This window comes from Elephantulus edwardii, unplaced genomic scaffold (genome assembly GCF_000299155.1).
Source record: "Elephantulus edwardii isolate Elephantulus edwardi_28Jun2011 unplaced genomic scaffold, EleEdw1.0 scaffold00109, whole genome shotgun sequence".
NCBI classification, from domain to species: domain Eukaryota; kingdom Metazoa; phylum Chordata; class Mammalia; order Macroscelidea; family Macroscelididae; genus Elephantulus; species Elephantulus edwardii.
The window spans coordinates 7,200,644-7,228,157 of NW_006399859.1; the positions used below are offsets into that span (position 1 = coordinate 7,200,644).

Here is a 27,514-nt window from a genome sequence, read left to right on the forward strand (position 1 = left end):
TCTGGTTAAATTTATTCCCAAGTATTTAATCTTGTGATTAGCTATTGTGAAAGGTATTGTTTCTCTTAGTTCTGGCTCTGTATTCTTTTTGTCACCCAACCAATTCTTTTTGATACAGTTACTCTGTGTATTCTTTTCATTTTCTTTTGATGCTTCCTAAATCATTCAAGATTTTGCTCCTAGTATCTCAATATTGCAACTTGTGGCTTGGATTTGTTTTTCAGTTCTTTCAACTTTAGAAATGTTAGGTGAATTCTTCCCCTTTTATTCTCCAACTCCAATTCTTTGCACATTCAATTATAATATTTTGCGTTGTCTTCTCAAGCTTCTCTTTTAAATCTTCTGTTCAGCTTTTTTACTTGGGCATCTTTTCCATTTGTCTTGGCTTTTAAGTTGCTCTGATGCAATTTTCTAAGTCTCTCTGACATCCATTTTGTTTTTTCCTTCCTCTTCTTTCTTTGTGTATGTAGAATTATATACACATTTGCATGCGCCACATAATACATCCACATATATAACAAACTACATAGGAACCACAGTTTCAAAAGCTAAACACCTCCAAACAGTTCATGAGACTGGTTGACTGGATCAAAAGGCTAGTTTCATGAAATAAGTGAGTCAATTGGTATAATATAGTTCATAAAGATAGTTCTGCATCTTGGTTAGGTGAATAGCATTTTGGGGTCTTAAAAGCTTGCAAGCAGCCACTTATGATACAATTACTGGTTTCTCATTTTATAGAGTAAAAGAGAATGAAAAGAATCAAAGACTCAAAGAAGAAACTAGCTAAGTAAACCACAGCCTCTTCGAACCTGACATCAGAAAAATTGAATGGTGTCTGGCTACCACTACTGACTGCTCTGACTGGGGACATAGTAGAAGATTCTGTGTAGATGGGGAGGGAAAAAACTAAAATTCTTAAAAAGGGCCAGATTTACTGGACTAGTGGAAACTAGAGCAGCTCTTGAGACTGTCCTCCTAAGATACTGTTTGAACTTAGAATTTTAATCTATTTCTGGTCATCTTTCATTCAAATAATATATTGGCTTATAGAATAAATTATGTCATCCACAAGCAATACCTTCCCCTAAACGATTCTATGAGATCAAGTCATGAGTATTCACCCAAAGACAAAAATGAGAAGGCAGAGACGAGGAAGAGAAGTGATTAGGTCAATTAAACAGAATGAACAAAATGGAACTAATGATGATGACATAGTGGGAATGTAACCGATGGCAGGAAATACTTTGCATAAAAATTATTAAAATAAAAAATTATAAACCTTGAAATATAAAAAATATTAAAATAAAAAACAAATTATTAAAATAGAAACTAGTTTTTAGAATAAACTTTTTTTTTAGGTTTTTTTTTGGAATAAACTTTTACCTAAAACTGAATGAAACATTATTTTTTAAAAGAAGCTTCCCAGTGGGAAAAAAAGTTTGGAATGCAACAGAAGGGAACTATGAATAATATTAGTCACATTTTCTTTAGGCATGGCCGTCTGCAAGTCTCACCAGTTTCCTAGTGAAGAAAACGGAAAGTAAATATTAAAATGGTTTGTAAACAAGAAAAAAGAAAAGGGAGCAATATAACTTCTTCTCTTATCTACAAAGAATGTCACAAAAAGTCGGAGGAGACCCCAAGAAAACCCTGCATTAGTGGTGTCACAACTCCATGGAGCCAGTTGTTAATGTTAAGTGACCCGGGTCAGAACCTTTATCAGCTTGTCCACACCATCCTCTTTCTGCATTTCTCTAAGCCCTTAGGCAGGATGCGCCCAAGAGGTTGTAAAACCAACTTTGAGAAATTTGGTTCATCTGAATGCCAGCCTTGGCGTCTTTTTTAGTCTGTGTCTACACCAGCCCGAGGATTTATCGCCCTCTCTGTGGAATGCTCCTGTCCCAGTTACTTGTCAGCACATAAATCCCCCAGCCAGATGGCCCTGCCTCAGTGGCAGCGGACCTTATCAGATTTAATATTTGTTCCCTGCAGACCAAATACGATCAGCAAATTACAGACATAGAAACGAGAGTTGAAAGTAAATATAGCCTCCCGTGTCAGCAACCGAGAATACTCCATCACAGGACAGGGTTGCCAGGGCTGTGATCTAATTCTCATTTGGGCTTCTGGACCCACAAAATGGGGAAAATGAGTTGTTTATTGAAGGCATCTGGTTCTAACCCAGAGATGGGTGCTTTTCTCACCCTTATGAACTGATACGGAAGCAAGCATCCTTGCTACATCCGTTTAAGGGCTGATTTGGTGAGAAAGCTGGGCTTTCTCATCCCACTGCAGTCTGCCCGGCCGGGCACGCTCTGTTCATTATCAGCCGCTGGCCCATCCTCTTCCTTTTCCAGGACGCTCAGAGTTGGCAAGAAGCACACTTGTGCTTGTCAGCTGCAAGGACAAACATGTGTGATTTCTTCTCTAATTACTGCAAGTGTCTGGGACCTGCTGGATATTTGATGTTACTCCCTCCTTCCCTTCCACTCTCACAGTGACCAGGGAAAGCTAGGTCCCAGCCTGAACATGTCCTGTGACCTCCCTCCTTCCAGACTCTCTCCCGCCCCACCCCCACCCCAATCTGTCACCTGCCATAGATGCCACTGCTCTGCCTGGGAGAGCAAAGGAATTGGAGTCACAAAGAACTGCTGGCTTCTGAAGCCTGCCAGCGTTACTCCAAGCTGTCAGCTGAGCCCGAGAAAAGGGGGTTGAGGAATACCAGTCTGGATTTGACCTAAAGGCCAAAGCTGCATATGAGCCTCCAGGCCTCAGTGAGGAAAACTTTTATGGGTTTGTGAGTGTGTATTTTGTTTCTGAATGCATTTTCCTGAGAACTGATGACTCTCTCTCTGTTTTTATGTTTGTTCGTGTGCCTCTCAGGGTGTTTTTTCCTAATGTTTGTGCGTCCATATTTATGAGCATCTCAGAGCTTATCTTTAACTGACGAAGAGCTACTGGAGCTCTGGTGGCTTAGTGGTAAGGAATTGTGCTGCCAGTACAAAGGTACACGATTCAAATCCACCAGCCAGTCTGCAGGAGAAAGATGGACAATCTCTTTCTGTGTGATTTACTGTCTCTGAAGGGCCAGCTGTGGGTCACTTTTTGCTTGTTGGGATACAACAACGAGCTTATTTGCCCTGGTCTTCTTGGGCTTTGTGCTGTCAATGCTCACATCCCATTTACTAGTATACCAGAGAGGGAGGGTGAGATACATCGGGAGCAGCGGAATGGACCTTGAAATGGGATTGCTTCATTCCAAGGAATAGCCTCTTCTGACAACATGACAGGAATGATGAGGATGGCGCAGGAGAGGACAGGGTTCAGATCTGTAGTTTATAGAGTTAACTATGAGTCGTACATGACTCAGACCACCACAAAGGACCATCGAGATGAAGGGAGAGCTTTACTGACTTTCCTTGTGAAGACTAATCATGCGCTAAAAAGAGCCCTTCTTTATTTCTAACGGACTATAAAATAAATAACTTTTAATTCCTCTTCCTCTCCACCTTAAGATTTATCATTTACTTAATAACCATGACAAAGTAATACAGATACCCTAGAAATGTAAAGGCAAAGCCAAGGTTAAATCCTAGGCTCTTTGTCTAGTCCAGAACCCCTGTCCTGTGACCATGACTACCCACCAAGGACGACTTCTACTTGATCCTCAACTTCAGTTAATTCTGCCTCTTTAAAGTATACACAATTATAAAAATGAAAGGGACCTTAAAAGGTATCTCCCTCTGTTATTTTGCATCCCAAAGACTGGAATGCATCTAAAGAAATGCATCAGAAGGCACTAGGTTTAGTCGTTGATGGTCCAGAGTATTCTATAGTTAGTAGCACCTTCCTGAGTGATTTTGAACAGGACCAGCAAGAGTTAATATTTTTCCATTCATAAAAACTGAAGAGAAAATATTTTTTACATAGGCCAATCTTTTAACTGGTTTTACCCAAGAGAAATAATGGTATCCTGGATACCCACAAAGGACAGTGAAAACCTCAGAAAATAAAACTCTACCAGAGAAATAAGAAAACTCCTGACCCAGAGAATTGAAATCACAGAAAGAAAATAATATGCAACCAGACTATATTTTAAAACTATAGGGTACTACTTTCAAATGTAACTATGTTGTTTAAATAACCGAAAAATTTTTGTTTAAAAAAAATCCAAAATCTCTGTAAATGTTCATTAAAATTAATAAAATTTTTAAAAATTAGATTGAAAAAATTAGATTTCAGGAAAGAGACTTGACATTACAGGAGAGGAAAGCTTGAAAATGTAATGAGATGCACAACTCCATCCTCATGATATCTAGGTGAGAAGGATACTCTTGTTGGCCACATTTTTATACCCAAGGAATTGCAGGTTCAGTCTAGTTATGTAGCTTACCCAGGGTTCATGTGAACATGAACTTGGGAGAAGCCAAAACCATTACCCCAGGCCCACTGCCAAGACCACACCCAGTACTTTGACCTGATCTCTCCTTGGGAAGGTGGAGGGCGAGCGGGCAATGAAAAAGAGAAAGACACTCAACCAGGTGGGTTGACATGGTGATTGAGACGAAGGGCTTGAGTGTGAGAGAGATGGCAAAGATGGCACAGGATTGGACAGTGTTCAGATCACTTGTTTGTAGAGTCGCTATGAGTCGTGCTCCACTTGACGGCACCTAACAACAACAATTTCTATTATAAACTCCAGCTTTATGACTGGAAAAGTCAGGGCCTCCAGATCGTGGTAGGGGGTTTCCTCACAGGATCTTGCTCTTCAGTGGTTTCCTTGTGTCATTTTCTTGCTGTCCCTGAAAGGAGAAGACCCTAAACCCACAAAGTCAAGGAGAGACAACTGTAAACAGGACCAGAGAGTACAGGGATCAATAGGACATTTTTAGGGAGTCTCCTTTCAGACCTAGAGGGCAGGGTCCTTTCCATCCTGAGGAGGCCCAAGCCTTGGAAGTTTGGGCTTGGAAAAGATCTCCTCCCAGCTGCTCCTGGGCGTGCCCCTGGCTCCTGTTCATCACTGCATCCCATCACTCTCTCCCCTACAGCAGCTCCCACACCCTTCCAGGTCGCTTCCAGGGTTCAGGGCGGAGTCTAAAAGCAGAGAGTCCTGCCTTCATGCGACTGGCTAGTGAGCTGTATACTTAACAGGATCAAAGTTGTGCTGAAAGCTGTTGATGCTCAATTTAGAAATCAAAGCATTGTTGTTCTCTGGTATCTTTAGCAGCAAAGTCAAAAGGTTTGTTTTTCCTCCATTGCTTATCATCTGAGATCCTGACTGGGAGTGCAGCGAGGGAGCCTTAAATTTATGAGGAGTTCATCAGGCAGGGACATGAGTCTGAAATCGGTTCAGTCTGTAGTGCGTTTCTCTCTCTCACGTGGGAACACTGCTGGGCCAGAATCACAACAGAGCAGATTGTTAGCCAATATGGGACACGGCCTCTGCTACTTCTGTCTTTTTTTATGAAAACTAGAGAACACACATCATGGGACTTGTTCTTCTGGTTTCGGCTGCTCTGTGATTCATTCTATTTATTTCTGTTCCGTTCAGTGAGCTCTTCTGGGCCTGGTACACAATTCAGGGAGTTGCATTTATGACTTAGAAATAGGCCTCTTTCTGTTCCCCTAAATGACAAGTCAAGAGGACATATGCAGCCCTCTCTGCAGTTAGAAAAATGTCTAGTTTGATTTGTCAGTGTTATTTTTCACTCATAAACAGTTACACAGATGTTTACAAGCCTGAGGACCTTGTATAACCGTGACCGTTACGGCACAGTATTATGCATTATTAATTGTGGTCATTTTGCTGGTAATGACAGCCATCTCTTTACTTCTCTTCCCAACAGACGCAGTTTCTTGGGGTTTACTTTGTCTCATCCCAAGAGTTCCTTGCCAATGCCTACGTTTTGGCTGTGCTTTTGTTCCTCACTCTCTTGCTGCAAAGGACATTTCTGCAAGCATCCTACTATGTCGCCATTGAAACCGGAATTAACTTGAGAGGAGCAATACAGGTACCTAAATGATTATTTTGTCTTGTCACAGCAAGAACCTCATTATTCATTCCCATGAGCATGCAGGAATAACTCTCCTATTAATTAGTTTTTTGTTGTCCTGTAGAACTGTTTTGAAACTGTATGCATTGACAGCTCAGTAGAGAGAGGGCCTTGGACTGGACTGAGAGATGCAGTTCTAGTTCTGATTCTGTAATACAGAACTGTGTATATGATTTTGAATAAGCTTTTCCCTTCCTTTGAGCTTCATCTGTCTTTGTAAAACTGGAGCCCAGGACTAGATCTAAGACACTAACTATTGTTACTATGTACTATTGAGTCAGAACCAACCCAAAACTGACCCTGCAGTGAGTTTTGACTATAAATTGCTCAGAAAGAGATTGCCTATTTTTATCCCTCATAGCAGCTGGATTTAAACCATCTGCCTTAGAGTAAGCTCAGTTCCTCACCTACTAGCCCACCTACTCAGCCCTTTTCCTCCAGCTGTGAATATGGCATACATTACAAATCAGTCACAACACTGTCTCCTACACAGATGTGGCCTCAGAATCCTTCTCCAGATAGTGTTCCAGTTTTCTGCTACCAAGCAGTCTTCTTTATATTTAAAAAAAAAATAAACAAGCAAACAAACAAACCCAAACTGAACCTGCTTGATAAACTAGATAGCCTCTTAGATCGATTTGTTTTCTTAAATCTTGAATCACTAACAAGAGAGGACTTAATTGTCTGAAAAATCAGTGGGCCTAGGATCTTGCTTTTACTTTCTGAGGCTCCCTTTTCTGAGCAGGTTGAATGGATGGCCAGAGACAGAAAGAATTCAGGGCCCCTTTGGAGAAGGTAGTCATGAGAGTTGTCCAAGTTTCAATGTTGGCATTAGAATTTTGGTCTGTCTGTTGTAATAAAGATATCTACTATGATAACAAAGCAAATAGGGCAGATATCTGTTTATTTTTCAGATCCGGTCAGGACTGCTGGCCTAGGATACACAGTTATCAGCTACACAATCGTTAGAGGTCTAGGCTCTTTCTATATTGTTGATCTGCCAACCTCCTCACTTGTGTGATTTTTATTTCATGGGCCAAGGTCAAAACTTCCATTATCATAATCACACTTTTCAAGCAGCAAGAAAATAAGGAGGGAAAGTGGGGGGGAAATGCCTCTTTCCTTTGAGGTTATGACACAGAAGTTGTACATACCATTTTTCTCTCCTATTCCATTGTCCACATAGCTATACCTAGAGATGTTCTTTATTATTTTGTGGTTGTTGATTGCTGTAGAGTCAAGCATGACTCATAGAGACCCTATGAATAAAAACCTGAAGCCTTTCTGTAACTGTCCTCATTTATCCAAGTTCATAGGTTTTCCAGAAGCATGTTTTAAGGAAGTAGATTATTTTATAAAGTATTACTTATTTTAAGTATGTTTTTTATTCTAAATATATGCCTGCTAAAAATTCTTTTCATGAAAGGAAAGAGACAAGTATTGGAGGAAAACTAGCAGACTCTGCCACATCCAGTAAATCCCATGTGATCAGTAGTATGATTTTACAGCTAAATCTTTAAGCCATCTCATTCTTTAGAAATGTTCCTTGAAACCATTTATCTTATCAGGTTGAATCATAGACTTTTCAGAAAAAAGTCTTAAAAGAAGAAGTGTGTAAACTGAGCAGGGAAAAGTCAGGATCCAAACTGCTTATCTTGTAGTCTCTGTGAGTGGTATCTCTTGCAGTTGCATAGTACACAACCTGTACAACTGTACATGACAACCCTGGCTACTCTGAGTGGGAGTTATTTTCTTTGTTTTCACTAAGAAAAAATTTATTTGCGATGGCATTATAAAAAATGGTGAAAAGAGCCTAGAAAAATTTAATACCTTATAAGAATAACAGGGGCTCAGAGCAAGGAAGAATCATACTTTGCCCAGAGCACAAAGAAAGCTCCAGCCTCTGCTCAGATTATATGATGCATAAAACCAAATCCACTACTATCAAGTCTGTTCCCTCTCATAGCGCCATTGGGTTTTTGAGACTGTAAATCAGTGGGCTCACACCACCACCAGTGACAGCAGATTTTGTGGTCAGACATTTCCGTAATTAAATTTACTCCCTGTATGTGCACCATAAATCATACCCCCACCCATTATTTTCCAATTCTACCAAAAGAGCCAAGAATTTTCTTAAAAAATGTATTAGCATGTAATTGTTTTTATCAAACTGTCTGAATTTGTTTTGCACTAGTATGAGAGATTAATTCATATGTTAAAAAAATGAAATGTGGACATTAATTATGAAATCAAACTAGAGGGAGGAAAAAACACTTCTCTTTTACAGAGATTTACAGGAAGTGATACATAAGGATCTGTGTTTTCCTGAGTTCTAGAACAGCGAAATTTCTTAAATGGAAAATTATTGAGCAGAGTTCCTGCATTATGTATATTATTTATGTAGTATGTATTTATTATTATTACTGTGTTATATGATGCATACAAACAAATCCACTGCTGTCAAGTCTTTTCCTTCTCATAGCACCATTGGGTTTCTGAGACTGTAAATCTCAGAACTGCGGGAGGAGATTGTCCATCTTTTCTCATGGAGGGGTTGGTGGATTGAACTGTTGGCCTTATGGTTGGCATTCCAGCCTTTTACACACTGTATCACCGGGGCTGTTGCATGTAATCCCTGTACTTCATAAAATGCCTCTCATCATCAACTTCTTGTTACCATCGAGTCAGAACCAAGTGCTAGCTTACTCGCCGCTGGTTTCCAAGGCTGTAAACCCCACAAAAGGAGACTACCCATATTTTCCCCTTGGAGCAGCTGGGGGATTCAGAGGGGCTGGGACATTAAAGGCACCAGATCAATTCAGCTTTTGTGTTAGCAGAAACATCCTCTATGACTGTACCACCAGAGTTCCCTTGTATAAAACGCAGGAACTTCTAAATAGTTGTATTGTTCTTGAATGGCACGAATGGTTTGCACTGGGCTAGTCCATGGAGAGTTGTGCGGCTAACCCACAGGCTGATATTCTCTGGTGGTTCAAATGTACCAGCTGCTCCTCAGGAAAGATGGCTGGTCTCCTCCTCTGTGACTGACAGCCTCAGAAGCCCAGTGGAGGGTCAGCTCTGAGTTGGTTTCAGTTCAGTGTCAATGAGTAAGTGGGTGACTGGCCAGTTGTGTATTTCTGTGCATTCTTGGCTTTGATGATTCTTCATTTGAGAGCTCATTATCCCTGAAAGTAGGTGATAGCTCTTTGAACCGTGATTTCATATAACCCAGAACAGCATAGATTTGTCCAAAAATACCATTCTCATTCCTTTGTGTCTTTCCCCTTGGAGCATATAAACTTACAATGAGGCTTTAAACAAACCCGAAATAAAAAAGGAAAAAACCCTGCCTGAGTTTGCATAATAGATGAATTAGGAGCTGAGGATCTGCCTTACAACAAACTGCACAATAGGGTTTTGTTAAAAATGCACAGCCTGAAAACTGCTAGTTTGTTGGTTGTTTTGTGTCCTCCCCCCGCCCCCGAGGCATTCTCCCTGCACATAGAGCTTTTAGGTTTAAAATTCTCCATGGGGTTGTTACTATCTCTGGTGGCCATCCATCCTGCAGAGGCAAAGCAAGGGCCTCCGGGTGGCTGGATCCCAGGATAGTAAAAGCTTTTACGGACACTCACACATAGCTGCCTCACATCTGACCTTCACGGGCTCACTTAAGCCAGGCCTCCACCCAGGGAGTGCCCAGCTCAAGATGACCGCATGAGCACAGAGGCTGTCCGCTTCATCATTTTTATGGCACTGTAGCTTGTATTTCACTAGCCTGTGGTAAATCAAGAATACAAGTTGGACATGAAGGTCTATTTTTAAGATTTAAAAGCTAATTAAGTCTTGTCCCTGAGGGAAAGACCTCACTTGCCTTGGAAGCAGTTTCTCGGGGATGTAGCAATCTTGGGTGAGGGTTTCTCACAGTTCACACTGTCTCCCAGGTTTACCTGTTTTGTAATCAAACCTTTTCCCTTCTGAGTATTATTTACCTTGTTGTCAAACTGTAATGAGAACACAGGACCCACTTACTCTGAGGGCTCTGTTCTGAGGGCTCTATGAATGTCACAGACAGATGCCCATGACACGTTCTAGACATGTGGCATCTGGAATGATGATTAGAGGACAGTGATGAATATTAAACACTCGGCTCTCGTTTCTAGACCAAGATTTACAATAAAATTATGCACCTGTCCACCTCCAATTTGTCCATGGGAGAAATGACTGCTGGGCAGATCTGTAACCTGGTTGCCATCGACACTAACCAGCTCATGTGGTTTTTCTTCTTATGCCCAAACCTCTGGGCTATGCCAGTACAGGTAAGAGGTTGGGGGGAAGGTAAGAGGAAGTGGGCAGGCCCAGGGAAATACAGAGCCAGAATCTGATTGTCCATGTCCATAAGGGTGCCCACCATATTTCATTCCATATTTTCAGGCGTTAGACTTACAGAAAGTCCTATCTTAATTGAACCTAAAATCGTTTGCCTGTATCTTTTACTTCCTTGAGGTACCTTGGGATCCCATGGAGTATGCCCTTTCACCCGTCTACTGCCCCATATTCTGAAAGCAGTCTGCATTGCCCTCTTGATGATCATCAGAGAAGGAAAACTCATTGCAATTTTTCAAGTTGCAGAGTGATAGTACATGGAATGCTTTTACAAACAACAAATGGTTGTTGTATGGCAAAAGTCTTATGGTAGCAGTGTAATTCCCTTGAAATTATAGCTGTTTAATGACATTGTAAAATGTTCATGATACGCCTTTAAGCAAAAAGAGCAAATTAGAAAATAGAATATGCAGTACATCCTGCAAATTCAATAAATTGAAAAGATCTATACGTACACTTAATACAGATTCACACAGAAAAAGGAACTGAAAGTATTTTTATGTGTTTCTAAGTTTTCCAATACCATTTACAGTTTTTAGAGATCAAAACCATTATTTCTTAAGTCAGACAGCTTTAGGAGCTCCAGAAAGGTCAGTCTTTGCAGATGATAATGAGAGAATCCAGCGGCGTCTCCCAGCCAGAGCTCTTGCACCACACAACCTGTCATCCCTCAGCCTGTCTAGAAGTGGAAATCCCAAACCCAGCCATTTTTCTAGATGCCCGCTATGTGTGTTCCTGTAAACCTCACAGATTAAATGAAAAGTGGGCATTATGATGAATAGACTGAAACTCAGAAAGGTTAAGTAACTTGTCCAAGGTTGCACAGCTGAAAAGTACAGAGGCTGTGTATTCTCCCCACCTGTGCATATGGTGTAAAATAGCCACTCTCACAATCTCTCATTTCTGGTATTATCCCTTTGAGGTTCATTGAGACACCTGCAGTAGAGAGCAACAGATATCGGGAAGTCTAGGGAGCACCATGGAGGAGGGGTGGCTTAGAAGAATAGAAACACCAGCTCCCACCTCTGTGTTAACCGCCTTCAATCACTTAGATGTGGTTTGGGTGCAGGGACTCCCAGTGAGTGACTCTAGAAATACCTTAGGTGCTTACATGGTGTCGCCTCACTCCAGTCTGCTTTAATGACACCTAATTACCTCCATATGAGCAGCTAATGAAAGGACTGAATGCCAGGGCCAGATTCCCAGGAAGCATTAATAGAAGCATGGCCCAGCAGGGAGGGAGCATTCATCTCCTGTACACACTTCTGCTCATCTGCGCCAGCATTTAATTCTAGTTAGACAGTGAGGGGCAGGCGGTGAGGGGTCACTAGCTAGTCCCTAGGATACCTGTGGATGTGGTAGGCATTCAGTGGTTAATAGAAATTACAGAGCCTCCCACTAAACACCAGTTTGTGTAGGGCTCATAAGTGCAGCACCAAGCCAGGCATTATTTTCTCTTCAGTTAGGGAAGGCAGCAGTCTGTTCCTCTAGAATAAACCCTGTAATTAGAGGTACTTGCCTTTGTGGAACCTGAGAAGTTGTCATTTTGACACATGGAGGCTGCAAAGAGTGATTTACATGTCTCATAAATATTCAGAAGCAGGCGTCCCTTTACATAAAACTAGAAGCAATTCAGAAAATAGAGATTCACTAGAAAATTAGATGCAACATGTAAAGGAACGAGCAAATCCTGGGACCCTGGGCTGGTTTTTCTTGACATGAAGCCAGCAGTGGTACCTCTTTGCTCATGTCTCACTTTCTTTCTTACAATGAGAGTCAATTTCCAGCCTTGATACCCAGCAAACAGAACAAACAGTGCTGTCACTCTCACTTGGGACACAACTCTGAGACTTCCATCTGGAAAACAGACTTGAGAAGTGCTGATGGTGCAGCCAGCCTTGCAGATATGCCATTAGTTACCAGCACAGAAGCTTCCCAGCTCACTCTGCTGGTGGGAGAATTCATTATGCTAATCCCTCCCTCTAGAATTGCTCTGTCACATCCCTGCCCCAGTTTGGAGCCCTGGATACCAGAGGCTTGTCCCAACAGGGACCTGGGAAAGGGGAGATTTTGCCAATACCTCCTGACTGGGCAGCCACTGGTCATAGGGTTCTCATCTCCATGATCTCCACCCCTCCCACCTCAGATCATCGTGGGTGTAATTCTCCTCTACTACATCCTCGGAGTCAGTGCCTTAATTGGAGCAGCTGTCATCATCCTGCTGGCCCCTGTCCAGTACTTCGTGGCCACTAAGCTTTCCCAGGCTCAGCGAAGCACGCTGGTGAGTATATATAGGAGTGCAGGTACCTTTTTCTGGTACCCATTTGCCCTGCATGTCTCCCTGCTCTCTCTCCCTACTCAGTCCCTTCACATCAACAGGTCTGCTCACTTTCCTCATAGTCTCTCTAGAGCTACTCAGGCCAAGCATCACCTCTCCTTCCTCCCCCAAGAATCTTTGACCTGGACCTTTGTCTGGGATTGGCTTTTTTGAGAAAAGGAGTTAAAAGGAGAGGACAGGTGCTTCTTGGGTGAACAGAACATCACTGTGGGGCAGAGCTGGACCAGGTGGTAAAAACATTAGGTGGGTTCCTTCCTCTTGGGTGAGTGGGGAAGAGGAACACGCCTCTGTGACTCAGTGGCTCTCGCAGGAGTATTCCAATGACAGGCTGAAGCAGACCAACGAGATGCTCCGTGGCATCAAGCTGCTCAAGCTGTACGCCTGGGAGAATATTTTCCGCACGAGGGTGGAAATGACACGCAGGAAGGAGATGACCAGCCTCAGGGCCTTTGCCATCTACACGTCCATATCCAGTAAGTCCAGCCTGACCAGCAGCTTGGGTACCGTGGCCTGTGCTGGGATAGAATTTCAAGGTTTGAGTAGGTACCAGAGGCGGGGAAACTTTGGGATTATCCAGTCAAATACACTGTGCAGCAGAACCCCAGGAATCACCAGGGTCTTCCTTCATTTATCTAGCAAATATATGTTAAGTGTCTGCTATATACTTGCATGTGCCAGCCCTCAGGGTGCAGTGGTAAGAGGGAAGCCTCAGTTCTCATTCCTTTTGGAGCTTAGGAACTGTAGAGAGATGGTGGTAAGCAAAGAAATATCAACAGTTTTAAATTCTCATAAATCAAGTTCAGTTGCCACTGCCCTAGGGAAGTTACAAAGAAGGTTGTCCTGAAAGTCACAAGCCCAGGGAGCTGTGGTGGCCTAGTGGCAAGAAGCTGCATTGCAATCCCAGAGGTACGTGATTTGAATCCACCAGATGTTCTGCTGGAGAAGGAGGGGCAATCTCCTCCTGTACCAGTCAGATCCGATTTGACGGTAAACACACACACACACACACACACACACACACACACAGAGTCACAAGCCCAAGCTAAGGGTGTAGGGCTGGAATGTATACTAACCATAGGGTTTAGGAATGCCAAGCCAAGAAACTTGGGGGGAAAAAAAATCCCAAAATGGAGAAATAACAAAACTGTTAAAACTCCGAGGTCTCAATAGACAGATTCCTTAAAACAGTTCTTCAGAAAACATGGGACTCCATGGCAAATACTCCTGTTAAATTACAAACAAATGATAAATTAAAATTCACAAGAAAAAAAAATACCCGTGAGAATGAGTAGACAAAAGGAAGGGAGATTGTATCTATCAATGTTGTTACTGTTATTGTTGTTGTTAAGTTGACCTGGACTCATGGCAACCCTATGAACAACAGATCCGAACCTCACCCTGTCATGTGCCATCCTCATCATCTCTGATATACTTGAGCCCATTATTACAGGTACTGTGTCAATCCATCGTGTTCAGGGCTGCTTCTCTTTCACTGGTGTTCCACCTTCCTCAGCATAATGTCTTTTTTCAAGGACTAGCCCCTCCTCACAACATGCCTTTGGGATATATGTGGGATGAAGTTTCACCATCCTTGTATCTAAGGAGGACCCTTAGAGACATTGTTATTAGATGCTGTCAAGTCAGCTAACACTCATAGTGACCTTATTAACAGCAGATCTGAACCTTGTCCTGTCCTCCACCTCCTCCTGATCTCTTTCATGTCCAAGCCCACTGTGATTGTCTCCACATCATTTCATCCCATTGAAGGTCTTCCTCTCTTTCTTCAATCCTCTCCTTTCTCCAGCATGGTATCTCTCTTTAAGGACTGTTTTTTTCTGAACATATGTCTAGCAGTTGTTGAGAAAATAGAATAGTTTGAAAGAGATAATAAAATAAGTATACTTTTTTTCTCAAAAAAGTTTGAAGAAGATATATAAGTCAAAACAGAAGTATGAATGGGGACAACCAAAATAATTCTAGAAATTAAAAATTCAGCTGTATAAAAATTCAGCAGTGGACAATGGCACCCTGATTTAGAGAGACACTGATAAGTCCCGACCTTGGTGTATCTCAGTATCCCAGTCAGTATAGTAGCTCTATAGACCCAACCTGTGGTGGTTACCTCACAAAATTTAATTGAGGTATATGGTAAGGAACTGCCCAAAGGCACATGGTTCAAATCTACCAGCTACTCTTTAGTAGACAGATGGACAATCTCCTTCTGTGTGATTTATAGCCTCTGAAAGTTTATTGGAGGCTCAGCTATGGGTAGGCTCTGATTTGGTGGTACGTAACAATAATATATGTAGTGGTTGACATATTTCACACTGTATCTTTAATGTGGGCAGTTTACGAGTCAGGAAGGTAAGACGGGTGAAGTGGACAAGAATAGAATAAAATAATAGCTGTATGTCAAATGCCATAGAGTTGAGTACAACTTATAGTGTCCCTGTGAAGAACAGATCTGAACTCTATCCTCTCCTGTGTCATCCTTATCATTCTCGACACATTTGAGTCTCTTGTGGTAGACAATATATCTTGTTGAAGGTCTTCCTCTCCCTCACTGACCCTCCACCTTTCCAAGAATAATGTCCCTTTCCAAGGAAAAGCCTCTCATAACAACATGTAGATTAAATAACATAGATGAAGAGAGAATTTTTTAAGAGAGAGCCATTGGAATGACACAGGATATGAAAAGGAGAGGTAAATGGAAGATGTTTTCTAAAACTTCATTTTAGTGCTAAAACCAGCTCCATATAGCTCAGAGAACACTGGAGTTTCAAAAACTATAACTCTAGTCCAGCCTCCTTATTTTCTAGATGGGAAATTGAGATGCAAGAGTGAGGGGGAGAGAATGTCACTCAGTAAGTTATAACATAGTTCAAACCAGTTCCCGTTAGGCCACCCGAGCGCAAACTAGTTCCTGGCTTCATCGTATGTTCAACAAAGAACTGAGAGCATATTTCAAATGAAGGAAACCAAGGATTCTCTGGACCACATGGGCCTGTATTTCCTTAGTAGGAGAGAGCCAACCTAGAATAGTCACTGTCAGGAGAGGGAGTGGAAATCAGAGAAGGAATTTAGTAGGATTATACTACCGGTCACCTCTCCCAGCTGGATTCCAGCTCTTTTTGTGTACTGGGAAGAGACACTCATGGGGGTGGTGGGTGGCAGGGCAGTAGAGGAGGTGGTGCTGGGACGTGTGTCCCAGATTGACATGTACAGCAAGCTTCATGGAGAACAAGGTGGTTGCTCAGGTCACCTGTGTTCTTACGTTCATATTGCCGAGAGAGTTAGGTGCAGCCACGTTGCTGCCATCCAGTGTGAGGGTTCTCAAAGACAAGGCTGGTTCTGAGCACCCCACGTACCTGTCCACTCTTTGTCCAGCCGAGGATAGTATCCTGTGTTTTAGCTGAGAGACTATAGAACAGCCAGTTGTGGCCACGTCTTGAGAGGTCATCCATTGACCACATATAACATGAGGATGAAGTCTTTGTTCAGGAAGTCCTGCTGAAAACAATGCTGTGAGCATGACAGGAAGCCTGCTTCCTAGATTTCTTACCCAGGCTACCCTAAACCCTGATCTTCTTGCTTCCCCTCACTTAGGACTCGGTGGTACCTAGAGTCTGTACCCTCAGGACAAATACTCCATAAGACATGAGAAATAGAAAAGGAAGACCCAGGGAGCCCAGAGAAACCAGTGTCTCCAGTACTATGCCCTGTTCAACCTTTCATCTGTCAGCCCTACCTTCCCAGACAGGGGCGGGGTGTAGTAACAGTAACCCCAAACTTGGATACACAGCCCCTTGAGTGAAAAGTTCCTGATTTGCAGACATCCCGTCCATTGGAACAGCTGCTGAGGTGGGAGAAGGCTTACCTCTACAGCCAGGTTATTTCCCCTCTCAGCAATAGCATGACATAGTGATGTAGGGTGGACTCACCCATGTCATGATGGGAGAGAGAAGTGATGATATGGACACTGGGTCCCTAGAGTCCTGGCCCAGCAGCTAGCAAACTCGGGGCAGCCTCAGGGTTGAGACAGGAACAGGTGGAAGCGACTCTGGTTGTTCCTAGGAGATGTATCCTGCAGCTAGGACCTTGTTTTCCTGCATAGACAGTATCATAGCTGCCTAAGCCTCCAGGCTAACCCTGTAAAACTCATTTAGTAGGTGCTTTTTGACCATTGGAACCCTCAGAAGACTAGTCATGGGTGGTCCTGAAGAACCCCATTCACAGGACCCCCAGCAACTGGCCCTCTCCTCAACCCAGAGTCTGGAAATTCTTTGCAAGTTCTGCTCCTCCTCTGCCCCCATCCCTACCCTCACTCCATGACTTTGTGAAGGGCCTGGGGCCAGGAAGACCTAGAGAAAAGAGGCTTCATGTTGTCAGGAGGTGAGATGACTCTGAAAGAGGTAAAGATGCTGGAACCAAAAAGGATGCTGCCCCTCATGGGTCCAGAACCTCACCTATCCTGGACTCAGCAATCAGGGAGATTAACAGAGCAGTTAGATTGGTCTCTGAAAGAGGCTTGTGAGGAAAAGAAGGGAAAAGCCCTTAGGGAGAGCACTGAAAGCCAAGTGGTGTTTGCTCAGTGTGTTTGTCCCTCCTGTGCTGTGTTGCTTTTTGTTAGTCAGAGGTGGGAGAGGAGGACATGCTGGGTGGCTGAGAGCCAGGGTTCCTCTGGCTGTAGGCATATATACCTTAAGTGCACTTGGATTTACCTCCTCCTGGACTTCCTGCCTCTCCTCTCAGTTACTAGGGATCATTTTTTAGGCCATTAGGCTTGATCTCTCACTATTGCCCCTGGTGCCAGCCATGGCATCCTGGTACCACAGAGGAGTGACAGAGTCACATTTCCTGATGGGATTGTTCTGGTGGCGCCTACGGGGCATTCAGCTGCATCTTCCATGTGGCCCCGAGGTCCAGCTGTCAGACAGATTATCTCAGACACTTTATCTGATGGTTTCACATTAACATCCCTGAGAGCTCCCTGTCTTGGAGCCCTGAGCTGACGCAAGGCAAGCTGGTGATGAAGGAACCAGTATGGTACTCCCAACACCAAAATCCAGAATGTAAGTTACTCAGTGGGTGTTGAGTGAGCCCCATCTGTGTGCCTAGTCACTAAAAAGCCCGAGATGATAAGCTGTGCTTTCTGTTCCCAAGGAGTTTATACCCTCTTGAAAAACGAGAACTAAGAGGTACAGGAGTGGCATCCACTTCCTAAACAACATGCCCCTGGCAACTCTATGAATTTTGATAAATGACCGTAGTTATAGAAAGGCTTCAGGCCTTTTGTTCATAGGGTCGCTATGAGTCGTGCTCAACTCGATGGCAATCAACAACAGCAACAACAACAGGAGATACAGAACAGTGGTGGCCTTGGACGCAGGATTGCACTGCCACAGGCTACGTTCCAAAACTGCTGTGCTTTCTATTTTGTGGTACTCAGCTGACCCAGACCTCTTTTTCTTCTCCCATTTGTTTATTTAACAAACATTTCTTGAATCCCCACCATGTGCCAGGCCTTGAGAATGCCGTGGTGAGAAGACAGGCCGATTCCTGCCCACAAGTTGATTACATTCAACTGATCAGTTGATCAAACAGGTTATATGAATCATGTCTCCAGTGATAGGAACAGAACAGTCTTCTGGGCACCAAAGGAGCTATCACCATCCTAGACTCAGGGTGATGGGTGGCAGGGAAACTTCAGAGATGGAACCTCTTAGTGAGCATTAAAGAATGATGAGTCGTTATCCAGAGAGGAAGGTATTGCAGGGATAGGGAATAAGGTGTGAAAGATGATGGTGGTGGGTCTTTTTGTTATTAACTTTCTTTTTCTTTTTTATTAAATTGTGATTTTAACCTAAGTTTACAGAAAAGTCAGATTTTCATTCATTCACTGTTATACATTTTATTTTCTCTCCCTTCTTTCCCCCTACCCCATTTTACTTTGCAACGCACCTCTCAATCTGGACTGTTGTCATACATATAATGCCTGATGATATATTCCTTTTTTCCCCTTAAACATAGAGAATGTGTTATTTTCTCCCACTGTTGCACATTTTCTTCTCCCCCTCCCTTCCTGCCTCTCCTCTCCCTCCCCACAAGGCAGCCCTTGTTCCAGATTGTTTTCATACATACAATGCCTTATCATATATTCCTTTCAGACAGTTCTTCCCCTCATCTGATCTAATGCAGTGTTCATTATCTGTCCACTCTTTCCCCATTCTCTTCCTGACCCCCCATTCTGTCCCCATTTTATAACAGCAGTGTTACACAGCATTTATCCTTTTGTGACTGAGCTACTTCACTGAGCATAATGTCCTCCAGGCTCTCCCATGCTGTGTAATGATTTATAAGTTCATTGTTATTCAGTGCTGCATAATAGTCCATGTGTGAATGTACCGTAGTTTTTCCTGTCCATTTGTTTGATGATGGACACTTGTTCGCTTCCATCTCTTTGCTACTGTGAATAACACAGCAGTAAACACAAGTGTGCATCAGATGATGGTGTTTTAAAAGTTTGAACTTAATTCTGTTTGAAGAAGGTAAAAATGAGACCAGATTATGCAAGACTTTGTACATTGTATTCATTCTGTTGGTTATTATCCTGAGGGCCAAGGAGCTAATATTGAAAGAGCTTAAGTTAGGGAAAGATGGATTTCTCTGGTTTTTTTTTGAAAGGTGGATGGTCTTTACATTCTTACCTGTCCACGTCTGAACTTCCTCAAGTGAATGTGACTGACATCACAATCTTTCCCCAAAACAATAAACAAAAAAACAACCCTGCATCAATGGAGGTAGGGGCAGGGTGGTCTTAGTGACCCTGTTCACAGGACACCCAGCACCTGCCCCTCCACATGACCCAGGGGCTGGATATTTTTTGTAAGTCTTGTGCTCTCTGTCCTCCGCTGTGGAGACCCCAACTCAGGACAACCAATGAGTGAAGTGGGAAGAACTTATGGAGGTGAACCCCCTTTCTTCTCCATCTCCCTGAAATTCTCTAATAGCCACTCTTCTTTCTGCCTGGTTGTGCTGCCACAGTGGGTTTCTTTGCATGTCCTGACTTGGTTTGGTGTGGAAGGAGGTGACTTGGGGAGAGCTGGAAAGATACATCAGTTAATGAGGCAGAAATCAGTCATACTGCAGAGCCTCCTGCAGCCAGCCACAGATGCACCACTTACTGTGTGCCTTCTGCCTTTGTTGATTCAGACTGAATGGAAAGTGGCCATTTCCCCTCCTGCAGATGCAGCTTGCAATTAGTCCCAGGCAGGGGACAAAGCTGAAGTTAACCAGAGGTGCAAACAGCTGCTGTGCCTCCTGACACCAGGCTTCTGAAATATTTATCAGTGCTTTGGAAATGAAAAGGACCTGGTATTGTGATGCCTGGCTGGCTGGGGGCTCATAAGACCAGGCACCATTCCTTGGGTAAAGCAGGAAGAGGTGGTATTTGAGTGCTGTCTTGATTTTGTTTTGTTTGTTGTTTGTCTTTTTGTTTGTTTAAAGTGAGTGGCAAAGTGTTAATGAGAAGTAGGCACCATTCTACCATTCCACTCCCAGAACCTCGCTTAGTGCCTGGTACAAGGAAGACCGTTGAGAAATAATTCTGGAATGAATAACCGAAAAAGGAAATTTTTTTCACTCTTAACCCACCTATTTGTATTTTTACATTGTTACAAAAGAGCTTTTTCCCTGCGTAGAGGGTGCCTTTCAGTCCTGCCTACATGATGCTGAACTTTTCCATAAGTGCCACCACACGCATCGTTTTATACTCTTCTGTTTTCACAGACTGTGACTTAACCAGCATCTCTTCCTCCTTAATATTTGAGATTTGAGCACTGTCATGCTCTCCCTTTCCTTCTTTATTAAAGGTCAACCCACTTCTTGCAAAAGTGAAAAAAAATTCTATTCCTGGTCTGTTTTGCCTCCATTGAGCTACTTCAGAATCTTGCAGATTCTGGAAAACAGGAGCCAAACCTTAAGTCCTTAACTCATGGCAGCTTGACACCCAGCTCTCTACCTTCCCCAGCCGGGGCTTGGGGTGTCTGCTGTGCTTAGAATGATGCCAGTGCCTGTACTGTCCCCAGGCTCCAGCACTCACACTCTGAGTCCCAGCCACACCCACCCCAAGGACTGGTGTTGGAAATAGGAGGGTGGGGGTGGCTTTAGGGAGGCCTGGAAAACATAAGCCACTATGCAATTGCCACCCCCAGCCATCACCAGGAAAGGAGCTCAGAACTCCATATGTCCTTCGAAGACGGGCTGTCCTTCTAGGAGAGAGCAAATGGAAAATTACATCTTCACTTTCGAGCATCTTCCATACATGACAGCCAGAACAAGGCGAAAATTAGTTCTATCATAAGCATTCTCCACATTACTGCATCAGCTTTGGAATGTTCATTTTTTAATTTATTTGTAGCCTCATTCCTCAAAGGAGTTCCAGCAGCTACAAGAATAAATATGATAACAAACATTGTTATAAAAGAAATCAGGATCTGGAGTTATACACAGTAGAATAAAATATCATATACATTTTCTGACTGCAAAAATCTTCCTTAGGGTCAATGGGCTGTCCTTTAATAAAGCAGCTCCTCCTCTTGTATATCCCCCATTTATTTGGTTTGGGGAGACTTGTTGTGGTGATGGTGGTGGTTTTGTGTGGATATGACAGATAATGTGACAGCTGACACCATCTTGACCATGGCTTTGTGCTGCTGTTGAGTGATTACTAGGGATGAATTCCCCGAGAGGGATTAATTACATGGTCACAGGGTCTGAATTTATGTTCAGTTCTTGCCGCAGAGCACAAGATTACTTTCCAAGTGAACTGTAGCCATTTACCACCTATCTCTGATCTTATTTTGTAGCTGCAGTGGCACCACAGACTGTGGAAGGGATCCTGGTCTGGTCAGGGGCCTGAAGCGTAGTGAGTAAACATTGCTAGTTTGAGATCCCCCCTCTGGGGTTGTTTATAGAGATGCACAGAAGAGGAACAGAAGAGAGGTGCCTGCCCTGAGGTTGCTCTCTGGAATAACTGGACCTGCAGGGAAGGGAAAAGGCTCCTCACATGTTTATAGTTATATAGTTAGTGATGGTCAAGGGCCCTCCTCCCTGCCTCATTCCCAGACAGTGATAAACATCCAAAATCTGCTGATTCCACTGGATTTCGGTGGTTGTAAATCTGCACATTCACCAATCTATGAAACTACTCATTTTTCTCACTCAGAGTGTCTGGTGTGTTTGAACTTCTAACCCTTCAGTTAAAGGTCAGTGCATAAGGCACCACTACCTTCTACCACTTGTCAGTGGCCTGGGTGTGGCCTAGTGGGTAAGAAGTTACACTGCCAATCCAAAGACAGGCAGTTCGAATCCACCAGTTCTTCTAAGGAAGAAGGATGGACAGTCTCCTCGTGTGTGATTGCAGCCTCTGAAAATCTCCTGGCGGGTTAGCTACAGTGAGTCTGCTATGTGTGGGTTCCCATTCAGAGTCCCATATCACCCCCATCCCCACATTGTGGGGCTTATTCTTATGGCCCAGATCTGGATAAAAGAACAAGTGGTTATACTGCCCCCTGCTGGGGACCATGGGAGGAGGTCTGTGGCATTGTGGACACCTGGAGACTGTCAAGGGAGCCCTGATAGTGTGGTCCATAGGGAAGTTCACTGCTACCCCAAAGGCTGCATCTGTCTGGTGGTTCAAACCCACCAGCTATCTCAAGAGAGAAAGATTAGCACTGTCCTCCCGTGCCATTTACAGTCTGAAAACCCATTAGAGGGTCCGTTATGAAGTCACTTTCCAGTTGCCCACAATGACTTGAAAGAAGACTATTACACCTTTATCAGGAAAGGCATAAAGCAGTCATGAGTGATACTGGTATTAACTAAAAGCCTGGTGATCAGACAGGTTTGCAGTGTCTTCCCCATCAGATTAGGATCCACAGACACCGGGACAGTGTCCATCTTATCTGCTTGGAAACTCTGTAGGGATGTGGTTCAGTCTTCTTGCTCTCTGGTGGTTCCAGTCTAAAGAAGACTGTGAGCATATGCTTTTGGGGAGGCCTCAATGCAGTAGAATCCTTCCTGGAACTCTGTTGATAGTCTGGACTTTTTAGTTTTAGACTTTGCTATTCCTTAGTCAAGGGGTCACATGCCCAAGCTGAGCTCTTTGGCTCTGTCTCCAAATTTTTCTGTTTTAATATGGCTAATTGCAGAACTAGGCTCCTTTGTGAGGTGGCCTGGAAGAGACTTGTGGAAGGAAGATAGATGAGATGGTTACTTCTGACTCACTGGAAGTCCTCCCTCCTGGAGTTCAGGCTTAAGGCCAGTGTTCAATCCAGGGACCATGCCCTGAGGCCAGAGTAGAGGAGACCCTCTGGAGCAGGGTTATATCCGGGGCACTTGAGGTACTCAGCCAGTACTCAGGACCTACTTCATCTCCTCTGACCTTGGAACAGCCCAATGTATAAACAAATACAGGTTTACAAAAACCTGGTGCCTAGACTCTGGTGGCCTACAGTAAGAAGTTGTTCTGCAATCACAAAGACACACAGTTCAAATTCATCAACTTCTCCACAAGAATGGCAGTCTCCTTCTATAGAATTTGCTACTTTTGAAAACCCACTGGAGGGTCAGCTATGAGTTGGTTCTGACTCTATGACACACAACAACAAACAAAGCACAAAGAAGGTATATGATCTTCCATAGCTTGTAAGTAACAGGCACTGTTCCATTGTCTTTCAGTCCAGATCTGTTTTCTCTGTGGGGTCTCAGTGAAGGATCTGAAAAGCATACTTTTAGCAGAATAAGGAGGAGCAAAAGTGGCTAGACACGCCTCCCCAGAATCATTTGTCTGATCAAACCAAGACCAGATGCCTTGAGTACAGTCTAAACCTTGGTTCCAAGGGAGGTCCTCCTTTAAAAACTATACTTGATCACTAATACCTAAGTGTGAATGAGTGTGACATCCTTCTCAGAAGGTACTGTAAAATAAGAAGCCTTCAAACTTCAGAGGGACCTAGCCAGGGAGGATGCTGAAGCCAAGGACAGGAAGAGGTAATAGCTTGGTACCCCAGAAACACATGCTGCTGAGTTTACTATGGGCTACATACAGGTAACCAATTCTTGAAGCCGTTGGATATCAGAAAAACAGGCTTGCTTCCATGGGACCAGAGTCCTGATAAAATCCGGTCAAGGAACTAGGGGTGCCACAGGGCTAGAGTTGTACCCCTATCTTATCCCGTATGCTGGGAGAGGCCCCCCCCTAGGCTGCACTGTCTGACATTACCCTCCCTGCTTTCTTCAATTTCAGCTGTCCAGTCTTCTACATGATAAACTCTTGTGTTTCTTCCACAGTTTTCATGAACACGGCCATCCCCATTGCAGCCGTCCTCATTGTAAGTGGGTCCTTTCTCTGTCCCGGTGGGTGGTGATGCTGGGTTGTCTGTAGTGAGGAGATGCCCAGGGTTTGGCCTGTCTACATAGTAGGAGCAGGTTTCCCCTTAACCCCAGCCTAAGGCAGATTGGGGCCTCTGCTGCTAGGCTTGAGTCCTGCCTGAGTATTTGGGACATTTTTCCCTTAAAAATAACTATCAAGTGTTTTAATTATAAAAGCAAAATATGTTTATTGTTGTAATGTTGGGAAATTCTTCAGAGCCCAGGGAAAATGAAGCTCACCCGTAACCTCACTGGTCATACATAGCTTTACGGTGTTCATCTCCAATCTTTTTTAAGGCCTGTGATATGTCATTTTCACAAAAGTAGGATTGTGCTGCACATGCATTTTTGGAACCTGCTTCTGCACATTTAAGAATATGCCAGGAACCATTCTTCGTATCATTAAATAGCATGATAGTGGCTTCCTGAAGCAACTTTGCTAAAAAGCTGTGTGTGGGCTCAGCTGTGCCCTGAGGACCCTGCAGCTCCCTCATTCTGACTTCTGTGACAGCTGCAGTTCTCTTAAAAAGATACATCCAATTCCCCGGGGGCCAGAGTCCCTGATCTGTGATGAGTTCACAGCCTGTCAGGCACGCTTGGGAGTTCATTTTCAACAAAGAGGTCTGGCTCTTTGAGGAACTCTGGGTAATGGTGGCCACTAAGCCAACCAGGTAGCCAAGAGGCAGGTATGGCGAGAAGGTGGTTTTGTAACTACTGGTTTCCATTTCTCCTGACAATGGGGAACATGAGCACTCAGACTGCAGTCAGAGGAGTATAATCACAGATCTAACCTGGGGGCCCCTCCCTGGTCATTCCTGCCAAGGAGGGGTTGGGACAGAAAGGGAGCAGCCCCTTCCTCTAGTTAGAAGTCTGGAGGTCACTAGACCCATGTCCATGATGACTGTGAGCTTGAAGAAGGTACGTCTAACGGCATGTCCCTGGAGGCCCTCCCCAGCCCTGTTGCTTCTTTCTCAGGGCTCTATTTCCAGTGTAGGATGTGAATCATGACCTAACACAGCCCCATCTCTTTGTGTCTTTGTCCACAGACCTTTGTGGGCCACGTCAGCTTCTTCAAACAGGCCGACTTCTCACCCTCAGTGGCGTTCGCCTCCCTCTCCCTCTTCCACATCCTGGTTACGCCACTGTTCCTGCTGTCCAGTGTCGTTCGGTCCACAGTCAAAGCTCTAGTCAGGTGAGAAGATGGGCTAGGCAAGGGCACTGGATGGGCAGCTTATGTGTCAGCCTCAGGGCTTACTCTTGTAACAATACCTTTTAATCTCAAGATACCCCTTTCCATTGATTTGACCCTGACTGGATGGGCCAGAAGGATATAGGCTATATATGGCTTCCCTCCTTCTCATCCTTTGGAAGGGACTACCCAACCTTACAGGCCTCCAAGGACAAGTGACTCATTGTCAAGAGAAAAAAAGTAATACTGAGCTAAAATTTGTATCCATTGATCTTACTTCCACCCAGAAACACCCAGCATGAATACATTAACCTCCAACATGAGAGTCCCTCAAATATTCATTGTCCTCTTCAGGTCTTTTCAGAGCCCCAGGCTATACTTAAGAATTGAGGATGGGACTGACACAAGGCTTGTTGGACCTTTAGGAAAAGGGAACAGAGAGGGATAGAAACAATTTTCTCTCTTACTCCTTCAGAGAGCTTCCACAGCCTCAGAGGTGAACAAGAAGTAAGATTTCCCTGTGTCCCCAGGAAAATTTCCTGAGGGAAATTCTTGATGATTTAGGAATACTAACACTTCTAGAGATTAAATGATATAATATTTATAAAATAGTAACACAGTGCCTGACATACAGGCTCAAACAGTATTAGCTATTTCTGTTAATAAGCAGTATCAAACCTGTCATAGTTATCTAGTGCTGCTATAAACAGACACCTATTCTCTCAGTTTGTTGCTAAGTGTCTTTAAGTTGGAACTACTCATCGCTGACACTCTAGCAGCTTTTCAGAGGCTGCGAATCACACAAGAGGAGATTTTTTTCTTCTTTCTCCCACCTCTCAGTTTACGATGGTGGAGGTTGTTATTATCAGGTGCCGCTGAGTCGATTAGGACTCACAGCAGCTTTCTGGACAGCAGATCTAAACAGTTCCCTATCTTGCACCATCTTCACAATTTCTGATATGCTCCAGCACATTGTTACAGTCACTGTGTCAGTCCATCTCTTTGAAGGTCAAGTCTAAATTCAGGGCATCAGCTAAGGGTAAGGCTTTCTCCTGAGTCATCAACCTTCCTCTGGGTCTAGGAGTTTCTCATCACAGAGACCCTGGGTCCAAAGGACATGCTCAGCTCCTGGATCTTCTTTCTCGGTGGTAGGAGGTCCCTCTCTGCTTGACCATCTCTCCTTTTATCTCTTGTAAAATAAGAGATGACGCAGGCCACACCCCAGAGTAACTCCTTTTTCCAGGGTATGACCTGAGTAAGGGTGTGGAATCTCATTCTAATCACTTTATGACTAATTGGGTGATCACATTAGATCACATCATGGGAATGATTAATTATAACATCACTGTTATAAAATAGGACTGACGTGGGGGGGTGGAAGGAAACTAAGAAAAGAGAGGCTAAATAACAAACAGTGCATTGGAAGAGATGAAGGAAAGAACTGTATGAAAGGAATATATGATTAGGCCTTATTTGTATGGCAGCAGTGCAGAATAAGAGGTGCACAGCAGAGTGGACTGGGGAAGGGGTAGGGAGGAAGAAAATTATGCAACAATGAATGACTTTTTTTCTTTAAAGTGAACTGAGGGGCATAGGGAGGAAAATGTGCCATAATGAATGAAAATCCAACTTTTCTGTAGACTTCCATTAAAATCACAATTGAAAAAAAAATTATACCTCATTACATAACTACTGAGAATTATGACCTAGCCAAAAAGCAACACATATTTGGAAGCATATGTTCATTGTGAAAAAAAAAAGTGAAATTAAGACAGACTAGGAAGAAGGATTGGCCTTCCACTTCTGAAATAGCAGGCCTCCGAAAACCCTATGTACAACAGAACACATGTAGATAACAGAAAGGGCAACTGAGGTTGAGCTTGCAGGTATGGAAATACAAAAGAAGAGCAACAGTTGTAAACAGAAACTAGTGATTGGAACATGGAATGTGAGAACCATGAATGTAGGAAAATTAGATATTGTTAAGGAAGAAATGAAACGCATGAATATTGACATACTAGACATTGGGGAGATGAGATGGACTGGCATGGGGCATTTTGAGTCAGATGATCATATGATATATTACTCTGGAGATGAGAAGGTGAGGAAAAATGG

General features: G+C 43.5%; 1 protein-coding gene across 2 annotated transcripts in view; it reads left to right on the plus strand.

Moving 5' to 3' along the window:
• Positions 1-27,514, plus strand: part of ABCC8 (ATP-binding cassette, sub-family C (CFTR/MRP), member 8) — a 95,987-nt gene that overhangs the window by 25,592 nt on the left and 42,881 nt on the right. For both annotated transcript variants that reach the window (XM_006892035.1, XM_006892034.1), the window contains exons 7-12: positions 5,850-6,014; positions 10,217-10,372; positions 12,586-12,720; positions 13,088-13,250; positions 24,130-24,170; positions 25,257-25,402. In XM_006892035.1, the coding sequence (XP_006892097.1) occupies positions 5,850-6,014; positions 10,217-10,372; positions 12,586-12,720; positions 13,088-13,250; positions 24,130-24,170; positions 25,257-25,402 (806 nt within the window). The remainder of the gene's footprint in view (positions 1-5,849; positions 6,015-10,216; positions 10,373-12,585; positions 12,721-13,087; positions 13,251-24,129; positions 24,171-25,256; positions 25,403-27,514) is intronic.